Source organism: Mesoplodon mirus (genome assembly GCF_964341445.2).
Source record: "Mesoplodon mirus genome assembly, chromosome: 5".
Lineage (NCBI taxonomy): Eukaryota > Metazoa > Chordata > Mammalia > Artiodactyla > Ziphiidae > Mesoplodon > Mesoplodon mirus.
In genome coordinates, this window is record NC_138980.1 from 39,769,740 (window position 1) to 39,795,566 (window position 25,827).

At 49.9% G+C, this 25,827-nt stretch overlaps 1 protein-coding gene across 4 annotated transcripts in view; it reads left to right on the forward strand.

The window, feature by feature from the left end:
* The first annotated feature begins 1,129 nt into the window (after positions 1–1,129).
* Positions 1,130–25,827, forward strand: part of SLC44A2 (solute carrier family 44 member 2 (CTL2 blood group)) — a 29,766-nt gene continuing 5,068 nt past the window's right edge. For 2 of the 4 annotated variants that reach the window (XM_082620260.1, XM_082620258.1), the window contains exons 1-16: positions 1,130–1,258; positions 16,402–16,450; positions 20,297–20,370; positions 20,494–20,578; positions 21,162–21,246; positions 21,442–21,552; positions 21,632–21,692; positions 21,780–21,903; positions 22,023–22,106; positions 22,200–22,312; positions 23,953–24,084; positions 24,185–24,284; positions 24,369–24,461; positions 24,639–24,723; positions 25,337–25,599; positions 25,685–25,779. In XM_082620260.1, coding sequence (XP_082476386.1) covers positions 1,228–1,258; positions 16,402–16,450; positions 20,297–20,370; positions 20,494–20,578; positions 21,162–21,246; positions 21,442–21,552; positions 21,632–21,692; positions 21,780–21,903; positions 22,023–22,106; positions 22,200–22,312; positions 23,953–24,084; positions 24,185–24,284; positions 24,369–24,461; positions 24,639–24,723; positions 25,337–25,599; positions 25,685–25,779 — 1,585 coding nt within the window. In that variant the 5' untranslated portion in view covers positions 1,130–1,227. Of the gene's footprint in view, positions 1,259–15,741; positions 15,903–16,401; positions 16,451–20,296; positions 20,371–20,493; positions 20,579–21,161; positions 21,247–21,441; positions 21,553–21,631; positions 21,693–21,779; positions 21,904–22,022; positions 22,107–22,199; positions 22,313–23,952; positions 24,085–24,184; positions 24,285–24,368; positions 24,462–24,638; positions 24,724–25,336; positions 25,600–25,684; positions 25,780–25,827 lie in introns of those variants that run through there. The other 2 variants (XM_082620257.1, XM_082620259.1) reach the window with 2 other exon arrangements.

The following is a 25,827-nucleotide window of genomic DNA, read 5'->3' on the forward strand; positions in this document are numbered from 1 at the left end:
CTATGCCTGTTCTAGAACTTCTTATCAAAGTCTCTGGCCTTTTTCACTGGGCATAATGTCTTTTTTTTTTTTTTTTAAGATTCATCCATGCTGTGGCACTTACCAATAATAGTTCATTCCTTCTTCTTGCCGAGGAGTATTCCATGGTATGGATGGACCATAGTTTGACGAACCATTCACCCATTGATGGATACTGGACACTTGGGTTGCTTCAAGCTAGGAGCCATTATGAATAAAGCTATTATAGAGCTGCTATGAACATTTGCATACACATCTTTGTGGGTTTCTTTTCTATTCTTTTAGTGGTTTTGGTTTTATTTTTCTTGGGTAAATACTTAGGAGTAGAATGTCTGGGTCGTATGGTTGATGCTCGTTTATAAGAAACTACCAGATCTTTTTTCCAAGTAGTTGTACCATTTTACATTCCCACCAGCAGTGTAGGAGAACCCCATTTGGTCCAGATACTAACACTTGGTACCCTCAGTATTTTGAGTTTTAGCTATTCCAGTGGGTATGTAGTGGTGTTATTATCAAGTTTTAATTTGCATTTCCCTGATGACTTCATTCTTTTCATACATTGTATGGTGTTCTCTTCTGTTGTATTGTGATGTATGCACCCCTCAATTGGTGGACATACATGTTCTCCACCATTTTTTACAAGAACTCTCAAAACTGCAGGTAACACCTTTTGGCACGTACTCGCCGTGCATATGGTTTCTCCAGGATCAGTGGCAGAGAGGAATCGTATAGGGTGAAACGGTTTGGATTTAATCTTTCTGCCAGAGAACATTCTGACCCACAGCATCAGTTCACCCCGCTTGATGTTACCAAACTCTAAAATTCTTGCCAATCTGATGAATGAAAAATAGCACCTTTTTGTCTGTTCACTGGCACACAGTCGACACTCAATATCTATCTGGCGAATGAGTGGATGGATAGATGATTGAATGAGTGACGACTGCTCCTTGCCCACTAAACGAACCTAGAGGGTCTCTCGAGAGCCCAGATAGGAAACAAAGGTTGGGGCTCCACCCATTCTCGAGCCCGACCCCGCCCCTGGGTCCCGCCCCCACCCGCTCGGGACTCCCATTGGTGGGGTCGCGAGGGGATGACCAGGTGGGAGGGGCGGGCCCGGGCCCGGGGCGGGGCGCTGTAGCCCGCGGAGCCTCTCGCCCTGCCGGGCTGGGGTCGCGCTGGCTCAGACTCCCCTCCCCGCCCGCCGCGGCCATGGTGGACGAGCGGAAGGACGGAGCCTACGGTAGGAGCCGCCCCTGGCCCGCGGCCGCCTCTGCTGAGTTCGGGGGCCTTGGTGGGGGGAAACATCCGAGATCTTAAACACCCGCGCTGCAGCTGGGGGCCTCCTGCTTCCCGGCCTTGCATCCTGCTCTGCGCCGAGCCCACTCCCACCTGCTCCCGCCAGATCGCCCTGCATCCCCTCTCGGGAGCCCCTGCTCCCCCTCCGGCTGATGGGCCGGGACACACAGCGCATGCTCCGCCCGGGGAGGTCCCGTTATCTGGGCGGCTCGATGCAGGGCGGGGGAGGGGAGGCACGGCGACCGGGGCTCGGAAAAGGACCAGGGCCCCAACCTCCGCAAATCCTCCTCTTCCAACTCCCTTTATCCACTTCTTCCTCCTGCTCACATTCCCCTAGAAGTAGCCGTCCCGGGCTTTCGGCCAGATGGGGAAACTGAGGCAAGACTAGGCAGACCCAATGCTGGGGTGGGAGGCGATCGGGTCTCGCCCGCCGTCCGGGAAGGGCGGAAACAAGGGCGCCACCGGCGAAGGGACAGGAAGGAAACAGGAAACAATTGAGAAACTTTCCCCGCCCTGTGCAAGGAGCCGGGGGTGCTCGCTCCCATTTCGAGGGGTCCCAGCGACAGGGACCCCCTCCCGCGAACCTCTGAGGGCGGCCTTCGCCTCTGGGCCTATGGGATGGGGCAAAGATGAGGCTTCCTCCCCACCCACGCCCTGCAGAGCTTCCCTTCCCAGGGTTCCACGGAGGGGTGTGCGGTCCTCAGTTTCTCTTTTCTCCTCCATTTTGGGTCCCCGGGGCTCAGGTGGGCACACGGCCCACGTGGCACTGCCTTGTGCTAAAGAGGCTCTGCCACCCCTCCTTGTGTGCCTGAAACTTCCTGGAAACTGTGAGACCGAAGGGCCTTGGGGAGGGGGCCGGAAACCGCTCAAAAATAATCAAGAAAAAAGAGCTGGCTAGAGCTGTGCCTCCCTCCCCTCAGGGACTGTGGCCTTCAGAGGCTGCAAAGAGAGACAGATAGGGGAGGCTGGGCTCTCCCTGCCCAGCCCAGCCAAGGGCCTGGCAACTGCACAGCCTCTCCCCTCTCTGCTTGAAGCTGCCAGCCCAGACCTCCTGCTCTTGGTTTTGGCCCAAGCTCCAGACCCTGTGGCTGCCCGTGCTGTGCATCCCTTCAGCATGGCTGGCTGTTTCTGATCTGGGATTCTCTGCCTGGGGTCCTGCCTGCCTGTGGGCAGCACCTGAGGGATCTTTGGTCTCCCTGAGGCAAGCCTGGGGGCAGAGTGGACAGTGATATGATTCACCCAGCCTTGAATTTGGCCAGAGGGAGCCAGCCATGCATGGTCTTGCCAGGAACACACTGGAGACAGGGGACCTATGAGCCCAACAGACCTTGTGCTGGGCACTAGAAGCACATTCCATCAACAAATATGTATTGAGCATCCTTCAGGCAGTGTCTAGACACGGAGAACACAGCAGTCAACAGAGTGGAAAAATTCTTGAATAAACAGGTAATTTTAGGTAGGAGTGTGCATGTGTGTGTGTGTGTGTGTGTGTGTGTGTGTGTGTGTGGTGGGGGGAGGATCATCTGGGATTATTTTAGGCGACCAAGGGCTGGAGGTTGAGCCAGCCATGGGAAGATTTAAGCAAAATGTGGCAGAGGGAACAGCAAACAAACCACACAGTTGCTTAATTATTTCTCTGTGAGGCCGGAGAGTGAGATGGAGACTTCAGCTGGGTCTTGCAGCCAGGCCCTCACCTCCTCCAGAGGGGCCACATGGCTTGAATCCTTAGAGTGGGCGGGGGGTGGGGGGTGGCTTGCTTAGTTTGTAAGTAGTCCATTCTCATTAGAACCAAAAACCTAGGGCCCTTGCTCTGCCCTGTGAAGTCCCTGCCAGATAACGAGATTTCCTTTGGGAACAGTGTGCTTTGGAAAGAGTGGCTCACAAATCCTCCCCTGTACCCCAGTGCCTTCCCATCAGTTATTGTGAATTTAGTGGGTGATATCAGACAGACATAGGCTCAAATCCTGGTTGGTTCTGATACATACAAGCTTTGTGGCCATGTGCGAGCTGGAGACCTCTCTGAGACTCTGTATCCTCATCTGTAGGGCTGGGCAGACTGTACTGGCTGGTGGGAAGTGTTTTGCACAGTGCCTGGTAAACTGTACGTGCTCAGGAGGGCTCTGGGACTGGTGATACTGGGGACATGGATTTTTCTATGAGCTGCTGGAGAAGCAGCCCTATCTGTTGAGGCACATATTTGGACAAGACTGGGCAGGACAGAAAGCTCCTTCCCTATCAGACACCATATCTAGAGGAAGGCAGCATCTCTGAGGAAGCCAGGAAATGGCTCCTGACCCCGACGGATGTCAGCAAAGGGCACTGCCATCCTTCCCAGCCCACTCCTGGCATGAGCAGCATGGAAAAAGATTCTAGAACCTAAAACAATAGACTCTGAGGGGGTTCGGGGACTGGGAAAAAAGTCATGGTGCTTGTTTTAAAAGCAGATTCCATGGCTCATTCGCTAGAGAGTTCAACTCAGCCAGCAGTAGGGCTCTGGCATCTGAATTGTTAAAAATATTGTGGAAGAGGGTATTGTTAATTGTAACTTTTTCAGGGGAAGAGAGAATACATTCACATGCTTCAAAAAACAAAAGATACAAACTTTATCATGAAAAATCTCCCTCTTGCTCCCTCTCCCAACATCACAGTGCCTGGTAAACTGTACGTGCTCAGGAGGGCTCTGGGACTGGTGATACTGGGGACATGGATTTTTCTGTGAGCTGCTGGAGAAGCAGCCCTATCTGTTGAGGCACATATTTGGACAAGACTGGGCAGGACAGAAAGCTCCTTCCCTATCAGACACCATATCTAGAGGAAGGCAGCATCTTGGGATGCATCAGTATTACAACATCTTGTGTTTTCTTCCAAACAAAGTCTAGGCCTTAGACCTTTGCATGTAATTATATACATATTCTTTATTTAGTGGCTTTTTTTCCCTTTTACAAAAATGTCAGCAAATCCCTAGAGTACTAGCTTCATGAGGCAAGAAGGCATGTCTGTTTGGTTTGAAGGTGTATCCACAGTGCCTGGCACATAGCACATAGTAGGTGCTCAACAAATATTTGTTGAATGAAAAGGTGTTTGTTTCACATAGTGTTGCTTTTTTTTCCTTTTTCTTAATATATGTCGGAGATGATCCCTTTCTCACATCAGCACCTGGAAACCCTCCTCAATCTTTGCTGATGGTTGCATTAAGCTGTGCATTTGTGGGTGGACCCTCTTATATTGAACCAATCAAGGGGAATATTTTAAACATTTTTTTAAGATGAAATTTCATTTTATTTATTTAATATATTTTGGCCCTGCCGTGCAGCTTGCAGGATCTCAGTTCCCCGACCAGGGATCACATCTGGGCCATGGCAGTGACATCACCAAATCCTAACCACTAGGCCACCAGAGAACTCCCTAAAGTTTTTTTTTTTTTTTTTTTTTTTTTTTTTTTTTTTTTTTTTTTGCGGTACGTGGGCCTCTCACTGTTGTGGCCTCTCCTGTTGTGGAGCACAGGCTCTGGACGCGCAGGCTCAGCGGCCATGGCTCACGGGCCCAGCCGCTCCACGGCATGTGGGATCTTCCCGTACCGGGGCACGAACCCGTGTCCCCTGCGTCGGCAGGCAGACTCTCAACCACTGCGCCACCAGGGAAGCCCCTCCCTAAAGTTTTTATTGATGTAGAAAATTCATACCTAAAAGGGTATAGATTCTAAATGTATGAGGTAACCAGCACCTAGATCAGGTAAAAAATATTACCAGCTTCCTGAATCCCCTCATGCCCAAGGAGAGCCTATCATTATTATTATTATTTTTTTTAATTTTATTTTTGGCTGCATATGGTATTTGTTTTTCTCTTTTTGGCTGCATTTGGTCTTCGTTGCTGCACTCGGGCTTTCTTTAGTTGCAGCGAGTGGGGGCTACTCTTCGTTGCAGTGCATGGGTTTCTCATTGCGGTGGCTTTTCTTGTTGAGGAGCATGGGCTCTAAGCATGCAGGCTCAGTAGTTGTGGCTTGCAGGCTCTAGAGTGCAGGCTCAGTAGTTGTGGTGCACAGGCTTCACTGCTCAGCGGCATGTGGGATCTTACCGGACCAGGGCTTGAACCCATGTCTGCTGCATTGGCAGGCGGATTCTTAACCACTGTGCCACCAGGGAAGCCCGAGGGCCTATCATTATTAATATATTTTTAAAAATTTTTGTGGGGGCTTCCCTGGTGGCACAGTGGTTGGGAGTCCGCCTGCCAATGCAGGGGACACGGGTTCGTGCCCCGGTCCGGGAGGATCCCACATGCCGCGGAGCGGCTGGGCCCGTGGGCCATGGCCGCTGGGCCCGCGCGTCCGGAGCCTGTGCTCCGCAACGGGAGAGGCCGCAACAGTGAGAGGCCCGCGTACCGCAACAACAACAACAAAAAATAATAAATAAAAAAATTTTTGTGGTAAAATACATAACATAAAATTTACCATCTAAACCATTTTTAAGGGTACAGCTCAGTAGCATAAGGTATTGTTATTACATTGTTGCACTGTGGCCTGTTTTTGTAAAGCCAGTGGACTAAGAATGGCTCTTGTATTTTTAAAGTGTTCTTAGAAGAAGAATATGTGATAGAGGTGACATTTGAACCAGAAAGCTTAACATTTTTAATACCTGGCCCTCAGAAAAAAATTGTAGATCTCTGGTAAGAACCTTCTCATCACTCCAGAAAGTTCTCTCCTGCCCCTTCCCAGTCAATCCCCAATGGGAGAATAATAATAATTATTAAAATTATTATTTTGACCACACCACGCAGCTTGCGGGATCTTATTTCCCCCACCAGGGATTGAACCTGGGCCACGGCAGTGAAAGTGCCAAGTCCTAACCACTGGACCACCAGGGAATTCCCAGGGAGGATTATTTTTAAACAGGATTTGAAGTTCTTTTATAACAAAATTAATATATTCTCTCTGCTGGGCTGGGGGTAGGGGCTGAAAATTAAAAATAAGCCCTCAACCGCACAGAAGATTTTAGCTTTCCAAGTGAAAGAACCCTTCACATACCCTCAGCTAGCTGTCCTCACCCCAGAGGTAAGACAGTCAAGAAGACTCTTTCCAGAGCTTAGACTATTTATTTCTGTGTGTATGTGTGGCATCTGTATCTTTTTAAAGCTCCTCAGGCTGGTTTAATGAGAAAGGGTACTGTTCCTAGGGTGGGCTACTATGTTACCTTGTGAGATGAAGAAACTTGCAGATGCAAAACAATGTCTAATTATGTTAGTTTGTGAAATAGGCAAGTGAGGAACAGGGTGTGTAACAAAACGGGGGATGAGGGATAAACATCTAGAAACATCTAGAAACATACCTGCTTAGGTATGTGCCCTGTGGACAGTGTCTAGAAGGGAAACCAGTGAGAGGAACTGCCCCCAGGGAGAGGAAGTGAGGGCTCTGGGCCAGGGGTGAGAGGGAGAGGTATTTTTCTTAGTCCAAAGGCTTGTTCTGCCTGAAGTTGTTTTTTTGTTTTAATTTGATAAGCATACAGGTTACTTAACATAAGCAAGTTCATTCATAACTTCCTTCAGCAAATATTGTGCAGGTACCATGTGCCAGGTTCTGTCCTAGACCCTGGAGATCCAGCACTTGTCAAGCTGAAATGTAGAAAGGAACCCAGACAAGATACTAAGATGAATGGGGAAAATTCTCACAATGTCAGAGAAGGTGCTCTGGAGAAAAGTTTAGCAGGAAGGAGGGATAGGAGTGATATAGGGCCTGGAAGCAGGGTTTAAAATTTCAAACAGGATCAGAGAAGGTCATCCTGAGGTGACCAGAGGAGTGAGAGAGGGAGCTGTATAGAATGTTTCAGGCAGTGGGCAAGGCATGTGCAAAGGTCCTGGGGCTGGAGCATGTCTGGTGTATTTGAGGAGCAGCCAAGAGGCGCGTGTGGCTGGAGTGGAGAGATCAAGGGGGTAGAATGGGAGGAGGTGGGGGCAGAGAGGGGATGGGCAGATGTACAGGGCTTTGTGGATCATGGGAGGACTTGGGCTTCTGTTCATTTTTTTTGGCCGTGCCACGTGGCTTACAGAATCTTAGTTCTCCAACCAGGGATTGAACCTGGACAGTGAAAGCACGGAGTCCTAACCACTGGAACACTGGACTGCCACGGAATTCCCTGGGCTTCTGTTCTGAGAGAGGTGGGAGTCATTGAGTTCTGAGCAGAGGAGGGACCTATCCTGACTCAGGGGTTCACAGGTACCCCCTGGCCTTTCTGGGGTGCAATGGCAGAAGCCAGGAAACCAGACCAGAGGTGATAGCACTAGTCAAGGGACATGAATCGCCTTGTAGCAAGGTGCTAAATAAATGAACACATCTACAAAAAAGTTAAACAGAGTTCTGACTCTCAGCCAGGTTCTGGAACCCAGGATTGGCCCCGTTCCAGTCCCAGCTCCATTCTTCTAGCTCTGTACTAGTAGAGACCTTTAGTATCCCTGAACGTTTCATATCTGTACCTTTTGCATATCTGAGCCTCAATTTCTCCATCCAGAAAATGGGGTTAATGACAGTATCAGCTCCCTCTCGGGGCTGCCTCAAGGGTTCAGTGAACTCATGTGGGTATAGCACTTAGCTCAGAGCTGGGTCTACAGTAAATACCTAGTTAATCGGAGTTATTCACAGAACACACAGTTCAAGAGCATGGTATAGATAACCAACAAGGACGTACTGTATAGCACAGGGAACTCTGCTCAATACTGTGTAATAACCTAAATGGGAAAAGAATTTGAAAAAGAATAGATACGTGTATATGTATAATGGAATCACTCCGCTGTACACCGGAAACTAACACAACATTGTTAATCAACTATACTCCAATATAAAATAAAAATTGAGGGAATTCCCTGGCAGTCCAGTGGTTAGGACTCTGCACTCTCACTGCCAAGGGAGGGCCTGGGTTCGATCCCTGGTCAGGGAACTAAGATCCCACAAGCCTTGCAGTGCGACCAAAAAAAAAATTGAAAAAATTTTTGGAAAAAAAAAAAAGAGAGAGCGTGGTGTCAGGACCAGAGTTCAAAATCTCAGCTCCTGCCGGCTGTGTGATTTCAGACAAGTCACAAAGCATCTCTGTGCCTCCATTTCTTTATCGTGCCATCTGCCCTCAGAGCCTCATTGAAAGGATAAAATGGATTCCTAGAAGGAAATATCTGCTTTGGTGCCCAGCACACAGCAGGTGCTCTATCTTTGGTCCTATCATGGTGGCCAGTAGAATCACTTCTAGCTTTCCTACCCCAACCTTTTGTCAAAGGGATTTTTCTGGGCAGTTGGGATGCCCATTACCCAGGCAGAGATTTCTGGGAGGGCAGTGGTGAGCTGGCCTGGCTGCGTGGGTGAGGCCTTTGGCCATTGTAGGCCTTGGGGACTTGGCCTGTATCCAGAAGCCTCAGGCTGGGTGGCACTTGATGTCCTGCTGGCACGAGCATTGTGACTGGGTAGCCTGTATCTGTTTCCTTATCTCCTACACCCACTGAACTGGGTGGGCTGGCCTTCGTACTCAGCAAGGCTGGGACCCAACGGCCGCCTCCCCTTCCCGATGCTGGTCTAACGGTCCGGCTTTCCCATGCCTTCTCCCCCACCATTGTCACATCTTTAGCTCTGCCTCTCCCAGTATCTGCCCACAAAAGGCCTGGGTTGGAGCCAGAGGGACCTTGGTTTGATTCAGAGCTCCATCCCTCACCAGCTATGTGGTCTGAGCACGTGGCCTCAGTTTGCCCCCTCTGTCAAATGGTACCATGCTCCTGGTTAGCATTTCTTTTTTCTTATTTTTTTGTTTTCTTTTGGCCGTGCCGTGGCTTGCGGGATTTTAGTTCCCTGATCAGGGATCAAACCCGAGCCCTTGGCAGCGAAAGCGAGTCCCAACCACTGAACCACCAGGGAATTCCCCTGGTTACCATTTCTTAAAGCCTTGTACCCCAGACCTGTGCTAAGTGCTTTTTGAGCACCAAGCCCTGGCAACAGCTACCAGTAAATGCAAGGATGAGTCCCATTCTCCACACAGGAAAACGTTAGCCTGGAGAGGGAAAGGGCTTGTCAATTTCCCCACCCACATTGCCGGGAATGGATGACATGCCTTTACCACTGCCGGTTGTTATAAGCAGAGCACATGAAACAGGCTGGCACAGACTTGGCCTCAACACCTGTGGGTTCATGGCTTAGAGACCAGGGGGCAGCGAACTTCTGTAAAGGGCCAGAGAGTCAATATTTTCACATACGATCTATGCCTGCTACTCGAGTCTGCCATAGACCACAGACAACATGAAAGCAAGCAGCCATCAACAATACGAAAACGGGGACTTCCCTGGTGGTGCAGTGGTTAAGAATCCGCCTGCCAATGCAGGGGACATGGGTTCGAGCCCTGGTCTGAGAAGATCCCACACACCACGGAGCAACTAAGCCCGTGCGCCACAACTACTGAGCCCTTGTGCCACAGCTACTGAAGCCCGCGTGCTTAGAGCCCGTGCTCTGCAACAAGAGAAGCCACCGCAATGAGAAGCGTGTGCACTGCAATGAAGAGTAGCCCCTGCTTGCCACAATTAGAGAAAGCCCAGGCACAGCAACGAAGACCCAATGCAGCCAAAAATAAACAAAATAAATAAATTTATTAAAAAAAACAATATGAAAACGAATGAGCAAGGCTGTGTGCCAAGCAAACTTGATTTATAGCCACTGACATTTGAGTTTCACATGACAAAATAGTCTTCCTTTGATGTTTTTCAGCCACTTAATGGAAAGACCATTCCTAGTGCTGAGCCATATGAAAACATGGTGGATGGATTTGCCCCACAGGGGACAGATGGTTTGTCAACCCCTGGCCTAAATGGTTAAGACACCGTGGTAGGGACTTCCCTGGCTGTCCAGTGGTTAAGACTTCACCTTCCAGTGCAAGGGGTGTGGGTTCGATCCCTGGTCGGGGAGCTAAGATCCCACATGCTTTGCAGCCAGAAAACGAAAACAAAACAGAAGCAATATTGTAACAAGTTCAGTAAAGACTTTAAAAATGGTCCACGTCAAAAGAAAAAAAAATCTTAAAAAAAAAGACACTGTGGTAGGCAGGATAATGGTCCCCCCAAAAGACGTCCATGTCCTAATTCCTGGAACCTATGAATATGTTACCATACATGGCATAAGGCACTTTGCAGATGGGACTAAATTTAGCATCTTGAGATGGGGAGATTATTCTGGATTATCCAGGTGGCCCCAAGGACAAGGGTCCTTATAAAGAAAAGAGGGGGACTTCCCTGGCTGTCCAGTGGTTAAGTCTCTGCGCTTCCACTGCAGGGGGCGTGGGTTTGATCTCTGGTCAGGGAACTAAGATCCTGCATGCCACGCGGTGTGGCCAAAAAGAAGAAGAAGAAAAGAGGGAGGCAGGGGAGTCATAGGAGAAGATGTAGCAATGGAAGCGGATGTGGGCTTAATGAGAATCCTGGCTTTGAGGATGGAGGAGGAGGCCACGAGCCAAGGAATGAGGGAGGCTTCTAGAAGCTGGAATAGGCAAGGAAACGCAGCCTGGCCAGCACCCTGATTTTAGCCTAGTGAGATTCACTTTGGATATCTGATCTCTAGAACCATAAGATAATAAATTTGTGTTTTGAACCACCAAGTTGGTGTTAATTACTTACAGCAGCCATAGAAAACACTAACTCAGGAGCTGAGTGGCCCAGCTCTGTTGCTCACCATCTTTGTGGCCACCAGCATGTGTTTCTGCCTGGGCCTCAGTTTCTGCATCTGTCAAGTGGGGGTAATGATGGGATCAACCTCACAAAGTTGCTATAAGGGTGAGCTGAGGTAAACCGTGTAACGTTTTAGAAAAGTGCCTGGCACACAGTAAACGGGTCAGAAATATGGAGGCACTGGGGCATTCCACTGTTATTATTTTGCAGTATTTTTGCAAAGATTCAGCAAGTTTCCATCCTCAGGCTCAATTATCAAACCATTAGTATTTGCCTTGCCCCTCCCTCCATCCCCACTTGGCTAATGTTAAAATGAGAGCTAATGGAACCCATCAGATGACAGTACCATTGTTCCCTCTTATATTTCCTGAGCCACCCACAAGGCAATGCCCTGAGCCAAGGCTACACCAGGTGCCTCTCTCTGCTTCTTTAGTTCCATCTCAAAGAGGGATAACTCAAGTTTACACAGGAAGGCCATAGCCCATCTGTCCCATCCACGGCCACCAATTTCCCTGAGAGCTGTCTGAGACTTCCCCATGTATCTTCCCCTCCCCAGCCCAGCCTTATCATGCTCCTGTTCAAACACCCTCAGTGGCTCCCACTCATTCATCAAAACTGGAGTAGGGACTGACCACTTGTTGCTAGGTGACTGGGGGAGCCACTTCCTCTCCGTGAGCATCAGTTTCCTCCGCTGTAAAATTGATTGTTGTGTTTTGGCTGCACCGTGCGGCTTGTGGGATCTTAGATCCCTGACCAGGGATTGAACCTGGGCCCTCGGCAGTGAAAGCCCTGAGTCCTAACCACTGGACCGCCAGGCAGTTCCCTAAAATGGGTTGTTGATAGGATCACCTGTATTGTAAAGAGCTCTGCGCCAGTGTCTGAAAGATATTCCTTGGTTCTTAACTGCTGGACTGCCAGGGGAGTCCCAGCCCCAGCTGTTCTTATCTGCCAGTTTGGCCAACATAAGAAACTTCGGGCGCTCCTTTCTCTCTTCCCCCACCCACCTTACCCGTCTCACCTGCTATCAGATGGTAGAAATATGCTCTTGTGTTTTCCCATCCTACTTGTCATAGTTTTGAGTTTTATATATTTGCATGATTAATCCATGTGGAATTTGTTTTGCTATGTGGTGGGAGTGGAGTTAACTTTATCTTCTTCCAAATGAGCAGTCAAGGCTACTGACTGATTTATCCTTTCCCTGCCAACTGGAAATTCCACATTTATCATGTATTCAATTCTTATATGTATAAAATTCGAAAATTATTTTTTTAAATACGTGCACCCGGAAAACTCAAAGCTGCATTTTTATTTTCAGTTTTAGCTATATTATACATGGATTATATATCGTGGTTATTCATTTAACAAACTCTGACTGAGTGCCTGTCTTGTGCCAGATGCTATGCTGGGCGCTGGGGGCAAAGTTATGAACAAAACAGACATAAATCCCTGCCCTTGTACAGCAAACAGACATGGGGGCAGATAATAGCCAATGTGTAAATGAGTCAGAAACAAAATAAAATAGGGTAACAGGAGAGAAGGGGGAAAGGGTGCTGTTTTATTTTATTTTATTTTTTAAAATTATTTATTTTTATTTTTGCCTGCATTGGGTCTTTGCTGCTGTGCGCAGGCTTTCTCTAGTTGCGGCGAGCGAGGGCTACTCTTTTTTGTGGTGTGCGGGCTTCTCATTGTGGTGGCTTCTCTTGTTGCCGGGCACGGGCTCCAGGCTCGTGGGCTCAGTAGTTGTAGCTCGTGGGCTCAGTAGATGTGGCACGTGGGCTCTAGAGCGCAGGCTCAGTAGTTGTAGTGCACGGGCTTAGTTGCTCCGCAGCATGTGGGATCTTCCCAGACCGGGGCTTGAAACCGTGTCCCCTTCATTGGCAGGAGGATTCTTAACCTCTTCCCCGCAAGGGTGCTGTTTTAGACAGGATGGTCAGAGAAAGCCTCTCTGAGGAGGTGATGTTTGAGCTTGAAGGAGGTGGAGCCAAATGGCTGTCTCAGGGAAGAGCTGTCTGGGGAGAGGGAACAGTCAGAGCAAAGGTCCTGAGGTGAGCCTGTGTCTGGTGAGTTTATAGTCTAATCAGGGGGGACATGGGCTGGTGGTGGCCTGGGTGAGGGCAAGTCCACCATCCTCCTGGGCAACAGATGCCCATTGAAGGAGACCCAGCCCAACCTCCCCCGATTTTTTTGTGGGAATATTTTGGGGGTTGAAATTCAAAAAGGAAAAAAATATATATATACATCATTCTTTTCTCAAAAAATTAAAAAAATTTTCCACGTTAAAATAGTTGCTATACTAGTGTTTGTCTCCTATTTAGAAGCAGATGGTTAGATGGCAAATAGAATTTCATGACATTTTATGAAGCCCTCATTGTTAAAACCTTTAATAAATGTGAAAAAGTTTAAAAAACAGTATACAGTGTAACCAGTATAACCTACAGTATAACCAGGGTGCCAGTGAGGCTGGAACAGAGCGAGGAAAGGGGAGAGTGGGAGGGGGTGAAGGCAGGGAGGAGGGGACAGGGCAGAGCAGGCAGGGCCTTGTGGGAATGGTGAGGGGTTGGGCTTATGGGAGCCATAGAGGGTTCAGGGCAGAGGAGGGAGTGCCCTGACTCGGGTGTTCACAGGCTCCTCTGGCCCCTGTGGGGGAATGGACAGTGGGGGACAAGTGTGGGAGCTGAGAGACCAGGGTGGAGGCACCTGCACTGTCCAGGCAGGAGATGACAGCCGTGTGACAAGGGTGGGAGCCAAACGGGGGTGAGAGTGGTTGGATCCTGAATAGATTCTGAAGGCAAAGCTGGTGTGAAGCAGAGAGGTGTCCCAGGTTTCCAGCCTGAGCACTCAGGAGGACAGAGCAGCTTGGGGGACAATGGGGGCTCGATGTGGTCATGCTGAGTGGGAGGTGCCCATGAGACCCCCATGTAGGGTGCTGGGGGGCAGGTGTCCCAGGGTCGTGCTGCTCGGGAGTGAGGCCCTCCCCAGGGACCCATATTTGAGCATCAGCAGGGCGGAGCTGGTGGCTGAAGGCTGGAGTTTGCAAGAGTGTCCCCAGGGGACCTAGCATATCTGGGAAGAGAGAGGCTGTGGCCTGGGCACTGCTTGCACTGGGTGGGGTGGGACCAGCCGGCCTTTGGGCTGGCAGGGACCGTGGCAACTACAGGCCTACTTTGGGAGGCCTGGTCACCCAAGGGCATGGCTTGGAGCCTTGGGCCTCGCCTATTTGCTGAAGCCTGTGGGCCAGGGGGCAGGTGGGGCCTCCACAGCTAGAAGCCACTGGGGGGGTGATGTGACATTTCTCTAGGGACAAGCTGAGTTGGTGACCAGAGTCCCATCAGGGAGTGCCTGACTCTGTGGCAGCAGGTACGATTATTGAGCACCAACTGTCCTCTTATAACCCCATGCTGGCTGTATGCTCCACACTGGATATCTCTTCCTGCTGACTACACCCTGACGCCGACTGTATCATGCCATGTCACCTGTAAAGCTCGTTGTACTATGAAGTATACAACTGGCCCAAAGGGCTGTTGGGAGATGCAGTTTGAACAGGCACATGATCAAGAGAGTATACACCTGGTGCAGGGGTGGATGGTTGGTATAGGGGGTGTAACCAGCTGACTGGGAATGCTATGCTGACTGTGTACCCTCACACCAGCTGTACAACTCCCCTCTGGCTGTATACCTCCCACCAGCTGTATACTGCTACCCCTACTGTACACCCCACACTTATTAAACACCCCGAATTGTATACCTCCATGTGGGCCATATACCCCATGCTGGCAGTACCCCCATACCTACTGTATACATCCATATCAGCTGAGTATTCCTACACTGGCAATATACTACATCCATGCCAACTGTATACTTCTTGGTATCCCATGCCTGGTCTTTGACTGGTTTTGGTTTTATGCTTTAGACCCATTTCACAGTTGAGGAAGCTGAGGCTCAGAGAAGGCAAGGCCCTGGCCTGAGTATCCTCGGGCTCAGATGGGGCAGGAACATTCAAATCCAGGGCCACCTGGTAGGATATCAGCTCCACAAGAGCAGACCCACAAGACTGGGTCTCTCACATGCCACTGTACCCGGTAGGCGCTCAATAAATACGTGTTCTTCAAAGCAGTGGCTTCAGGATTATCGACTGTGAGAGTGTGCAAGGGTGGCAAGCTGAGGTGTGTAGCCTTGGGGGCCACAAAGGGACCAGCTGGGGGCAATGCCAGAAAGGGATGTGGCATTGGGGGCTGTCAGTCCTAATCTGGCAGTTTTCCAGAGACAGGGATGTGGATTTTTATATGGACTGTCCCAATATTTAACTGTTGGCATTTACTTTTTAAAAAAATGCATCCACAGGTTGGAGAGTTTTCAGCCCAAATACTCTGTCATTGGTTGTTCGGGTTAAGCCATCTGCCCGTTTTGCTGTACCTGGCTAGACATTGACCTCCCTATGCCTCAATTTCCATACCTGGAGAATGGGACAGTAATTAGGCGCCTTCCAGTGTTGAGAGATGTTCTAGGGCGGTGTCGCCTGGTTAGGGGCAGGGAGCTAGCCCAGGCCGCAGGGTGAAGCCACAGAGTTCCCCGGGTGGGGGCGGTGCGGAGAGGGCTAAATCGGGCGGCGGGTGAGTGACTGGAGCAGCTGCCGCCCCGCCCGGCCCTCTCCTCCCTCCCTCTCTCCCTCCCTCCGTTCCGTGGTCCAGTCCGTCCGAGGCAGCAGCTCTGCTAAGGCCGGTCTGACCGGTTTGGGCCGCCCCGCCTGGCTCTGCTGGGAGGAGCCGCCGTCAGTCGGTCCCTCGGTCCCTCCCTCGGGACTCCCGCGCGTCCGGACCCGAGGGCAGAGAAGGAGCGCGAGCCGGCAGACGGCCGTCAGGGCAGGGCGCCCGCAGGGATGGGGGGCGAGAGTCAGCATTACTACGGGAAGCACGGTAGGCTGCGCCCCGCTCCCGCGCCCGGGCCTGGCAACTTGGAGGGGGAGGGGGCAGCGGGAGGACCCGGGATGGGGGGACGAGGGGGGAGCGGAATTGCAGATCTCGGCCTGTACCCCCCCAACCCCCCATCGTCACCTGGCAGCACCCTTCACCCCAACGCCCGCCCAGAGGTCCCTGCAAACTCCCTCATCCGAAGGGTCTGTCCTCGCAGCCTCCCCAGGACTCCTGTGAGAACCATCTCCAGATCCCACCTTGGACTCTCCCCTCTCCACCGGGCTCGCTGGTAGCCCTTTTTCCAGCCCCCTCCCAGTGAGTGGTCGCCAGGCGATAAATCGGGCTGTTCACAGAAAATCCTCAGGATCTCTGAATCTTACTTCTCCGTGGCCAAGACACCCCTAGGAACATCTGGGGAAGGGTGGTCTGCCAGCCTCATCTGGGGAAGGGTGGTCTGCCAGCCTCATCTTGGATCACTCAGCTCAATCTTGCTGAATTTCAGGAACACCACAGAAGTATGACCCCACCTTCAAAGGACCCATTTACAACAGGTAAGCCGTCTGGGTTCCTAAGAGGGGAGGGGTCTCTACTAACACTGCCTCTATCCCTGTTCCCCCCCCCCCCCCCCGTACACGGGCCTCTCACTGTTGTGGCCTCTCCCGTTGCGGAGCACAGGCTCCGGACGTGCAGGCTCAGCGGCCATGGCTCACGGGCCCAGCTGCTCCGCGGCATGTGGGATCTTCCCGGACCGGGGCACGAACCCGTGTCCCCTGCATTGGCAGGTGGACTCAACCACTGCGCTACCAGGGAAGCCCCACCCCTGTTTCTTTACACACCTCCACATTTGTACTCCAACAACCTGGTGATAAATTTTTGCAACTTAACGATAAAAGAACTTAAAGATAAAAGTGATAAAAGAACGATAAAGGAATTTCCTTAATATACAAAGTCTTTACAAATGAATTTTTTTTTTAATTTTTTTTTTTATTATTAATTAATTAATTTATTTTTGCTGTGTGGTGTGTTCGTTTCTGTGCGAGGGCTTTCTCCAGTTGTGGCAAGCGGGGGCCACTCTTCATCACGGCGCGCGGGCCTCTCACCATGGCGGCCTCTCTTGTTGCAGAGCACAGGCTCCAGACGCGCAGGCTCAGTAGTTGTGGCTCACGGGCCTAGTTGCTCCGCGGCATGTGGGATCCTCCCAGACCAGGGCTCGAACCCGTGTCCCCTGCATTAGCAGGCAGATTCTCAACCACTGCGCCACCAGGGAAGCCCTACAAATGAATTTTTAAAATTCAGGCAAAAGACTGGAACAAATCATTTATAGAACAAGAAATACTGTAAACAGTGGAGTTATGGAGAAATGCTCAAACTCACTGGAAAGTAAAGGAATGTAATTTAAAACAGTAACCAAACAGAATTTCCCCATCACAGACTGGCAGAGGCTAAAAAGATTGACACACTAGGGTATACAGAAGTAGAAATATAATGTACACATGAAACTTACATAATGTTATAAATCAATGTTACCTCAATTAAAAAAAAAAGATTGACACATATTCTGCTCTGAAACTAATTGATACAGTCTTTTTTGGAGGGAATTTGGAAATATGATTTTTTCTTTTTTTTTTTTTTTTGATGTACAGCTCTTTGTTCCAGAGATTAAAATTCTATGAAAAAAATTCTCCCAGTACACCTTGCATAGATGGGCAAAATTGTATGATAATGCTGCCTTTTTGAAAATGGCAAAAACCAACAATCTGAGTTGCATCTCTTGGAACTAGTTAGATACATTACAGTGCATCCTTAGGTTATTTTATTACACAGCTGTTAAAATGTACAAGAGCCTTTATAAATAGTCACTTGGATCCCTGTCAATATATTAGTGAAAAAAATAAGACACAAACAGTGGGTGTATCATAATCATACTTGAGTTAACCAAACAAAGTTTTTTTGGAAAACATTTGTACCAGTGAATAAAGAACTCACTAGAAATCATTAACACAGGTTACTCCTGGAGAGGAGGGTTATGTGGGAGACAGTTCTTGGTTATGTACATTCCTGTATGGTTTAAATTTTATCATGTTCATATTTAATCTTATGCTAATAACAATAGTTTAATTTTTTCTTTTTAGTAAGTGCTAACATGGTTGGTGAAACTTATGGGTTTTTGTTTTCATTTTTTCTTCCAGTTTTATTGAGATATAATTGATATACAGTACTGAATAAGTTTAAGGTGTACAGCATAATGATTTTTTAATTTAAAAAATTTTTTTTAAATTTTTGGCTGCGTTGGGTCTGTGTTGCTGCATGCGGACTTTCTCTAGTTCCCTCAAGCGGGGGCTACTCTTCATTGCAGCGCGCGGGCTTCTCATTGCGAGGGCTGCTCTTGTGGAGCACGGGCTCTAGGCGCTCAGGCTTCAGTAGTTGTGGCATGTGGGTCAGTAGTTGTGGCTCGCGGGCTCTAGAGCACAGGCTCAGTAGTCGTGGCACACGGGCTTACTTGCTCCGCGGCCTGTGGGATCTTCCCAGACCAGGGCTTGAAACTGTGTCCCTGCATTCGCAGGCGGATTCTCAACCACTGTGCCACCAGGGAAGCCCCAGCATAATGATTTGATTTACATATATCATGAAATGATTACCACAAAAAGTTTAGTGAACATCCGTGATCTCATACAGATATGAAAGAAAAGAAAAAGAAAAAAATAACTTTTCCTTGTGATGAGAACTCTTAAAATTTCCTCTCTTAACAACTTTCATATATATCATACAACATTATATTTACCGTGTGTACATTACATCACTTATTTACCTTATAATTGGAAGTTTGTACCTTTTGAATACTTTCATCCAATGCCCCCTTCCACTCCCCAACTGCCACCTCTGGTAGCCACAAATCTGATATCTTTTTCTATGAGTTAGTTTATTTTTGAAGTATAATTGACCTACATCACTATGTTAGTGTCTGGTGCACAGCATAATGATTCAGTCTTTCTATATATTACAACCTGATCACCACAAAATAGCTTCACTTTTAAAAAACATTAATATGCTATGCTGGCAAGGATGTAGGGAAATGGGCATTTAATCAAAAGAGAGCTGAACATTGCTGCAACCTGCTTTGAGGACAGTGTAGCATGAGGTATTAAAATTTATTTTTTAGTTTTTAGGTTTTTTATTGAGTTATAATTAATATATGATGTTATATTAGTTTCAGGTGTGCAACATAGTAATTTGATTTTTTTTTTTTTTTCTGGCGGTACACGGGCCTCTCACTGTTGTGGCCTCTTCCGCTGCGGAGCACAGGCTCCGGATGCACAGGCTCAGCAGCCATGGCTCACGGGCCCAGCCGCTCCGCAGCATGTGAGATCCTCCCGGACCGGGGCACGAACCCATGTCCCCTGCATCGGCAGGCAGACTCTCAACCACTGTGCCACCAGGGAAGCCCAATTTGATATTTTTATATCATGAAATGATCACTGCAATCAGACCAGTTACCACCCATCACCATACAAAATTGTTACAATATATTTTTTTAAAATATTTATTTATTTATTTGGTTGTGCTGGGTCTTAGTTATGGCAGGTGGGCTCCTTAGTTGCAGCTCGTCGGCTCCTTAGTTGCAGCATGTGGGCTCCTTAGTTGTGGCTCCAGGGCTCCTTAGTTGTGGCATGCAAACTCTTAGTTGTGGCATGCATGTGGGATCTAGTTTCCTGACCAGGGATCGAACCCGAGTCCCCTGTATTGGGAGCACGGAGTCTTATCCACTGCGCCGCAAGGGAAGTCCCCAAAGTTATTATAGTATTTCTGACTGTATTCCCTATGTGTATATTACATCCCTCTGACTTATTTATTATGTAGTTGGAAATTTGTACCTCTTAATCCCCTCTACCTGTTTCGTCCATCCCCCGCCCACCTCTAGTCTGACAAATGCCAGTTTGTTCTCTGCATCTATGAGTCTCTTTCTGTTTGTTTTGTTTGTTCATTTGTTTCATTTTTTAGATTCCACATATAAGTGAAAGCATACGTTATTTGTTTCTCTGTCTGACTTATTTCACGTAGCAGAATATCCTCCAGATCTATTCCATGCTGCTGCAAATGGCAAGATTTCATCCTTTACGGGGGGCTGAGTAATATTCTATTGTATACATATACTCCACATCTTTATCCATTGATCTATGGATGGGCGCTTAGGTTGCTTCCATATCTTGGCTATTGTAAATAGTGCTGCAATGAAAGGTATTAATATTTAAAATGCACGTGCCCGTTGGCACAGCATTGGTACCACTCAGGAACATGTGTCCAAATAACACATACCTATATATGTGTACAAGGCAGGATGGGTCCATGATATCCAGGGCACCAGTACTCCCACCCTGACACGGTCTCTTGCTCCCCAGAGGCTGCACAGACGTCATTTGCTGTGTGTTCCTCCTCCTGGCCATTGTGGGCTATGTGGCTGTAGGCATCATAGGTGAGCAAAGGAGGGGATAGGATTGGGGTTCCAGGGTGGAAGGGCAAGCCACCACCTCTGGGGCAGAAGTGGGGCTGGTGCTAAGGAGTGGCAGCCCCTCGGCATCTCTGGATCCCTCCACAGCTTGGACTCACGGGGACCCTCGAAAAGTGATCTACCCCACTGATAGCCGAGGCGAGTTCTGCGGGCAGAAGGGCACAAAAAATGAGTGAGTCTGACTCCTTGGGGCCTGCTGGGTCTGGGGAGGAGTGTGCGGGAGAGCTTCATGAGCACTGGGGAGAAGGTTCTAGGCTTTCCTCGCCTCCATCCATCCACTAGTCCAGTCAACAAGTATTTATAAAACTCCTGCCATCCCCAGCCTCTGTTCTAGGCCTTGGGGACACAGCACTAAATGAGACATTCAAAGGCTTGTCCTCTGGTGGCCCACATTTTAGGGGAGAGACAGAGAGGAGACAGTCCCATATCTGATGTCCGCGGGTGATGAATAGGTGAGGTAAAAGACCAAGTTCAATCCAAGCTGTGCCATTCCCTGGCTGTGTGACCTATGGCAAGTGTCTCAACCTCTCTGGGTCTCATTTTCCTTACCTCTGAAATGGGGATCATGACAGTCCCACTCTCATGGGGCTGTTGTGATGGTTAGATGAGCCAGCACATGTCCAGTGCTTAGAAGAGCACCTGGCATGGATTTGCTGCTGCTGCGGTTATTATTGTTGCTGTTGTTTTCATTAAGATAGTCTATATAGGCTGATTGAGAAGTCTTGACAGTTTCCATCTCCCTTCCTCAACCCCAGGAACAAACCCTTCCTGTTTTATTTCAACATTGTGAAGTGTGCCAGCCCCCTGGTCCTGCTGGAATTCCAGTGTCCCACGCCCCAGGTAACTTGTCCCCTCCCCACCTCTTTCCTGTCCCCCCCCTTCCACCATCAGGTCCTTTTCCCCCTGGAGCGGCAGCTTCTCTCCCAGCCCTTTCTCCCTGGTGAATAGGGGGAAGGGGGTGGGACCTCTGTCTTGAGAGGCAATCAGGTGTCTGTCCAGACCCCACTCAACCCCTGCCTCCTGCCCACCCCCAAGATCTGCGTGGAGAAATGTCCTGACCGTTACCTCACCTACCTGAACGCTCACAGATCCCAGGACTTTGAGTACTACAAGCAGTTCTGTGTGCCTGGCTTCCAGAACAACAAGGTAAGCAGATAACTGCCCAGGCAGGGACAGGTCGAGAGTGCTGGCCTGCAGGACTGACCCCCTCCCTGTCTCTTGGCAGGGTGTGGCTGAGGTCCTCCGAGATGGCGACTGCCCCGCTGTCCTCACCCCCAGCAAACCCCGTGAGTCTGGGGTCCCATGAGCTTGGGAGGGGCATGGGGATGTTTCAGGGGCTCAGCCTGACTGGTCCTATCCCCTGCTCTGTGCAGTGGCCCAGCGGTGCTTCCCAGCCATCCACAGCCACAAGGGGGTCCTCATGGTGGGCAACGAGACAACCTATGAGGATGGGCATGGCTCTCGGAAAAACATCACAGAGCTGGTGGAAGGCGCCAAGTGAGGACCATGACCCACCATGCTGGCATCACATTTTCCTGGGTGGGATGGGGCATCCCCTGGGGCTGGCCCAATGAGGGAGCGGGGTCCGACCTAAAGCCTTGTCTGCCTTCCCCCAGGAAGGCCAATGGAGTCCTGGAGGCCCGACAGCTGGCCATGCGGATATTTGAAGATTATACAGTCTCCTGGTACTGGATTATCATGTAAGTTGAGAGGGAAGGTAGCCCTCATTGGGCTGCCCTGTCTGAGACTGGTGAGGGGATGGGGTCCGCTCATGCACCCATTTTATCCCCCAGAGGCCTGGTCATTGCCATGGTATTGAGCCTCCTGTTCATCGTCCTGCTCCGTTTCTTGGCTGGCATTATGGTCTGGGTGATGATCGTCATGGTGATTTTGGTCCTAGGCTATGGTACGTCTCTCCCTCCCTGTGTCCTCCCCTCCCCACAGTCTGCAAAATGCCTATGCCCTTTGAGCTGTCATTGGCCTATCAAGAATCATCTGTCCCTGGTGGTCCAGTGGTTAGGACTTGGCGCTTCCACTGATGGGGCCTGGGTTTGATCCCTGGTTGGAGAACTAAGATCCTCCAAGCCGTGTGGCACAGCCGAAAAACAAAACAAAACAAAACTTCTCCTGAGCCATCAGACATCCTCTATCTTTTATTTGGAATATTTGTGAAGATATTCATCTCCACATTGTTTATGAGAGCAGGTACTTGGAAACAACCATTAAATCATAATCTTCCCAAGCAGGACTGGATCTGTATTTCATCGACAGCAAATTCATTCTAAAGCATACCATTTTGCACAGTGGTTAAGGCCACATGCTCTGGCACCAGAAAGCCCAGGGTTCAAATGCTGGCTCTGCCAATTCCTTGCTCTGTGACCTTGGGCAAGTGAATCAGCCTCCCCATGCCTCAATTTCCTTCTCTATAAATTGGGGATAATTAGTATTTACTAGTTAGGAGACTTAATGAGAAGACAGTCTGCGGATGAGATGCGGGAGGGCCTGAGGCCTGCGGAACTCAGAGGCAGTGCTCAGAAGCCAGTGCTTCATGTTCTGTTTATTCATTTAAACTTTCTAAGAGGAAAGATGCTGGATGTGCAACCTACACTGGAGACACAGATGTTAAAATATTCATTAAAAAAATTTTTTTTTTTATTTTGGCCATGCCGCGCAGCACGTGGGATCTTAGTTCCCCGACCAGGGATTGAACCCATGCCTCCTGCAGTGGAAGTATGGAGTCCTAACCAGTGGACTGCCAGGGAATTCCCAAAATATTCGTTTATAGTCGTTTCTAGCTGGGTGCTGGCAGTTTTGGTGACTAGCTTTTTGTACTTTATCTGTACTTTATAACTTTCTTCTACCAGAGCTAAGGGGAATGGTGAAAACCCCTAATGCTACCCCACTGGATATTAGCACCCGTGTCCTCCCTCCCCACCCATGAATCATTGTTATGGGACGGCAGAGGGGTCAGGAAAGCCTCAGGCCACACAGCATATTGACACCTATTCACTCATTCATTCATCCATCATGTACTGAATGACTCCTATGTTCTGGGCAGTCTTCTAGGTCCTGGGCTTACAGCAGTGAATAAAACAGGACAAATCCTTACTTTTGTGGAGCTTATATTCCAGAGGGTATGGGCAAGATGGGCAAGAAACCAACCAGAAAACCTCTGGGATGTCAAAGCTGTGAAGGGGGATAAGAAATTGGAATGTAAGAGGGTATGATTCTAAATGGGGGAAGAGATCCTTTAAGAAATAGGAATGTAAGAGGGTATGATTCTAAATGGGGGAAGAGGTCCCAGAAGATCTCATGAGAAGGTGACATTTGAGCAGGGACTAGAGGATGTGAGGATCCAGTTGGGGAGAGGCTGAACCAGGCAGCAGGAACAGCAAGTAAAGGCCCTGAGGCAGCAGCCAGCGATGGCAGCCCCTCTCAGCCTTGGCTCTTGTTTCTGTTAAATGGGTGTGGCTGTACATGCTTTGTAATGTCGGGGGAGCCGTCAGAGGGCTGAGGTCAGTCGTAGCACGGTGGTTCCCCATGCAGGAATATTTCATTGCTACATGGAGTACGCTCGACTGCGTGGCGAGGCCGGCTCTGACATCTCCCTGGTGGACCTTGGCTTCCAGACGGACCTCCGCGTGTACCTGCACTTGCGGCAGACCTGGATGGCCTTCAGTGAGTCCCAGCTCCCCATTCAGTGAGGCCTGGGTGGGAGGGGGGAGCCCAGGCAGGTGGCAGACTTGATTACTCTCTGCCCCCCCCCGCCCCCCTGCAGTGATCATTCTGAGCATCCTCGAGGTTATTATCATCTTACTGCTCATCTTTCTACGGAAGAGAATTCTCATCGCCATTGCACTCATTAAAGAAGCCAGCAGGTGGGTGCCGGGGTGCCAGGGGGTCAGGCTGGGGTGGTCCCAGGGCTGCTCGGGCCTTGATGTCTGTGTTTCTACTCTTCCCAGGGCTGTGGGATACGTGATGTGCTCCTTGCTGTACCCACTGGTCACCTTCTTCCTGCTGTGCCTTTGCATCGCCTACTGGGCTAGCACTGCTATGTATCCACCGTCAGACCCCGATCTCCAACCCCGGGGCTGGGGGCTAAGTGCCACACTTGCCTGGAGGTGACCTACATCTTGGGGGCAAAGCCTGAATCCTGGTGTGGGAATGGATTCTTTTCCACATGCCCCTGTGGTCCCTAATCCCAGACGTTGGGTTCCTTAATGAGCCTCTAGCTTTCTGTCCACTTCCAACGAAGCTGTCTATAAGATCTTCAATGACACCGCTTGCTCAGTTGCTGGGAAAACCTGCAACCCTGAGGTGGGTGTCCGGAAGTGGGGGGGGGTGGCTGTTTCCCTAGCAGCCCACAGTTGATCTGAAGGCCTCTCATCCCCACTTGGGGACCATTCAGCAAACATTTGGTGCATGCTGTATGTCCTGTGCCAGATGTGGGTGGCATGGAGAGGAAGAGATCCAGCCTGGCACCTACTCCCCCCCACCCATTAAGTGCTGATCTACCCACCTTCCCCCACCCCTTGACTTCATTTCCTGCCCCAACACCCCTCTCTTAACCCAGTGGTGGTCACTTCTTCCTTTAGAGCCCCGTCCTTGCCTTTCACATGCCCCTAACCTGCCTTCTGTGGTCCTCATACTGATCTCTGCCACTTGTGATCTGTCCACATGGCCACTCCATTGATCCCCAAAATAGCTTATCCCGCCTCTCTGACACCCATTGGGATGATGATCCCTAATCTTGTTTCTAGAAGACCTTTTGAAAGCCCCTATCCTAAACCCCCAATTCCTTGACTTAACTCTGTTTCCCATGACTCCTGTCCCATCTCGTGGCCTACCTGACAGGTCTGACCTGATGCCCAGAGCCCACTCTGAACCCCTAGCCCCTATGATGTGACCAGGCTCTGCGTCCCTCCCACAGACCTTCCCCTCCTCCAATGAATCCCGCCTGTGCCCTGAAGCCCACTGCCAGTTCGCCTTCTACGGTGGTGAGTCGACTTACCACCGGGCCCTGCTGGGCCTGCAGATCTTCAATGCCTTCATGTTCTTCTGGCTGGCCAACTTCGTGCTGGCGCTGGGCCAGGTCACGCTAGCTGGCGCCTTCGCCTCCTACTACTGGGCCCTGAACAAGCCGGATGACCTGCCTGCCTTCCCACTCTTCTCTGCCTTCGGCCGGGCGCTCAGGTGGGGCCCCAGGTGGGCTGGGGGTAGGGGTGAGTTGGAGTGGAAGAGGCCTGGCTGGACCACTGACCACTCCCTCGGCCCAAAGGTATCACACAGGCTCTCTGGCCTTCGGCTCCCTCATTCTGGCCATCGTGCAGATCATTCGAGTGATACTCGAGTACTTGGATCAGCGCCTGAAAGGTATGGCCCACAGATGGTTGGCAGTAACTCCCGAGGTGGGTGGGGGGC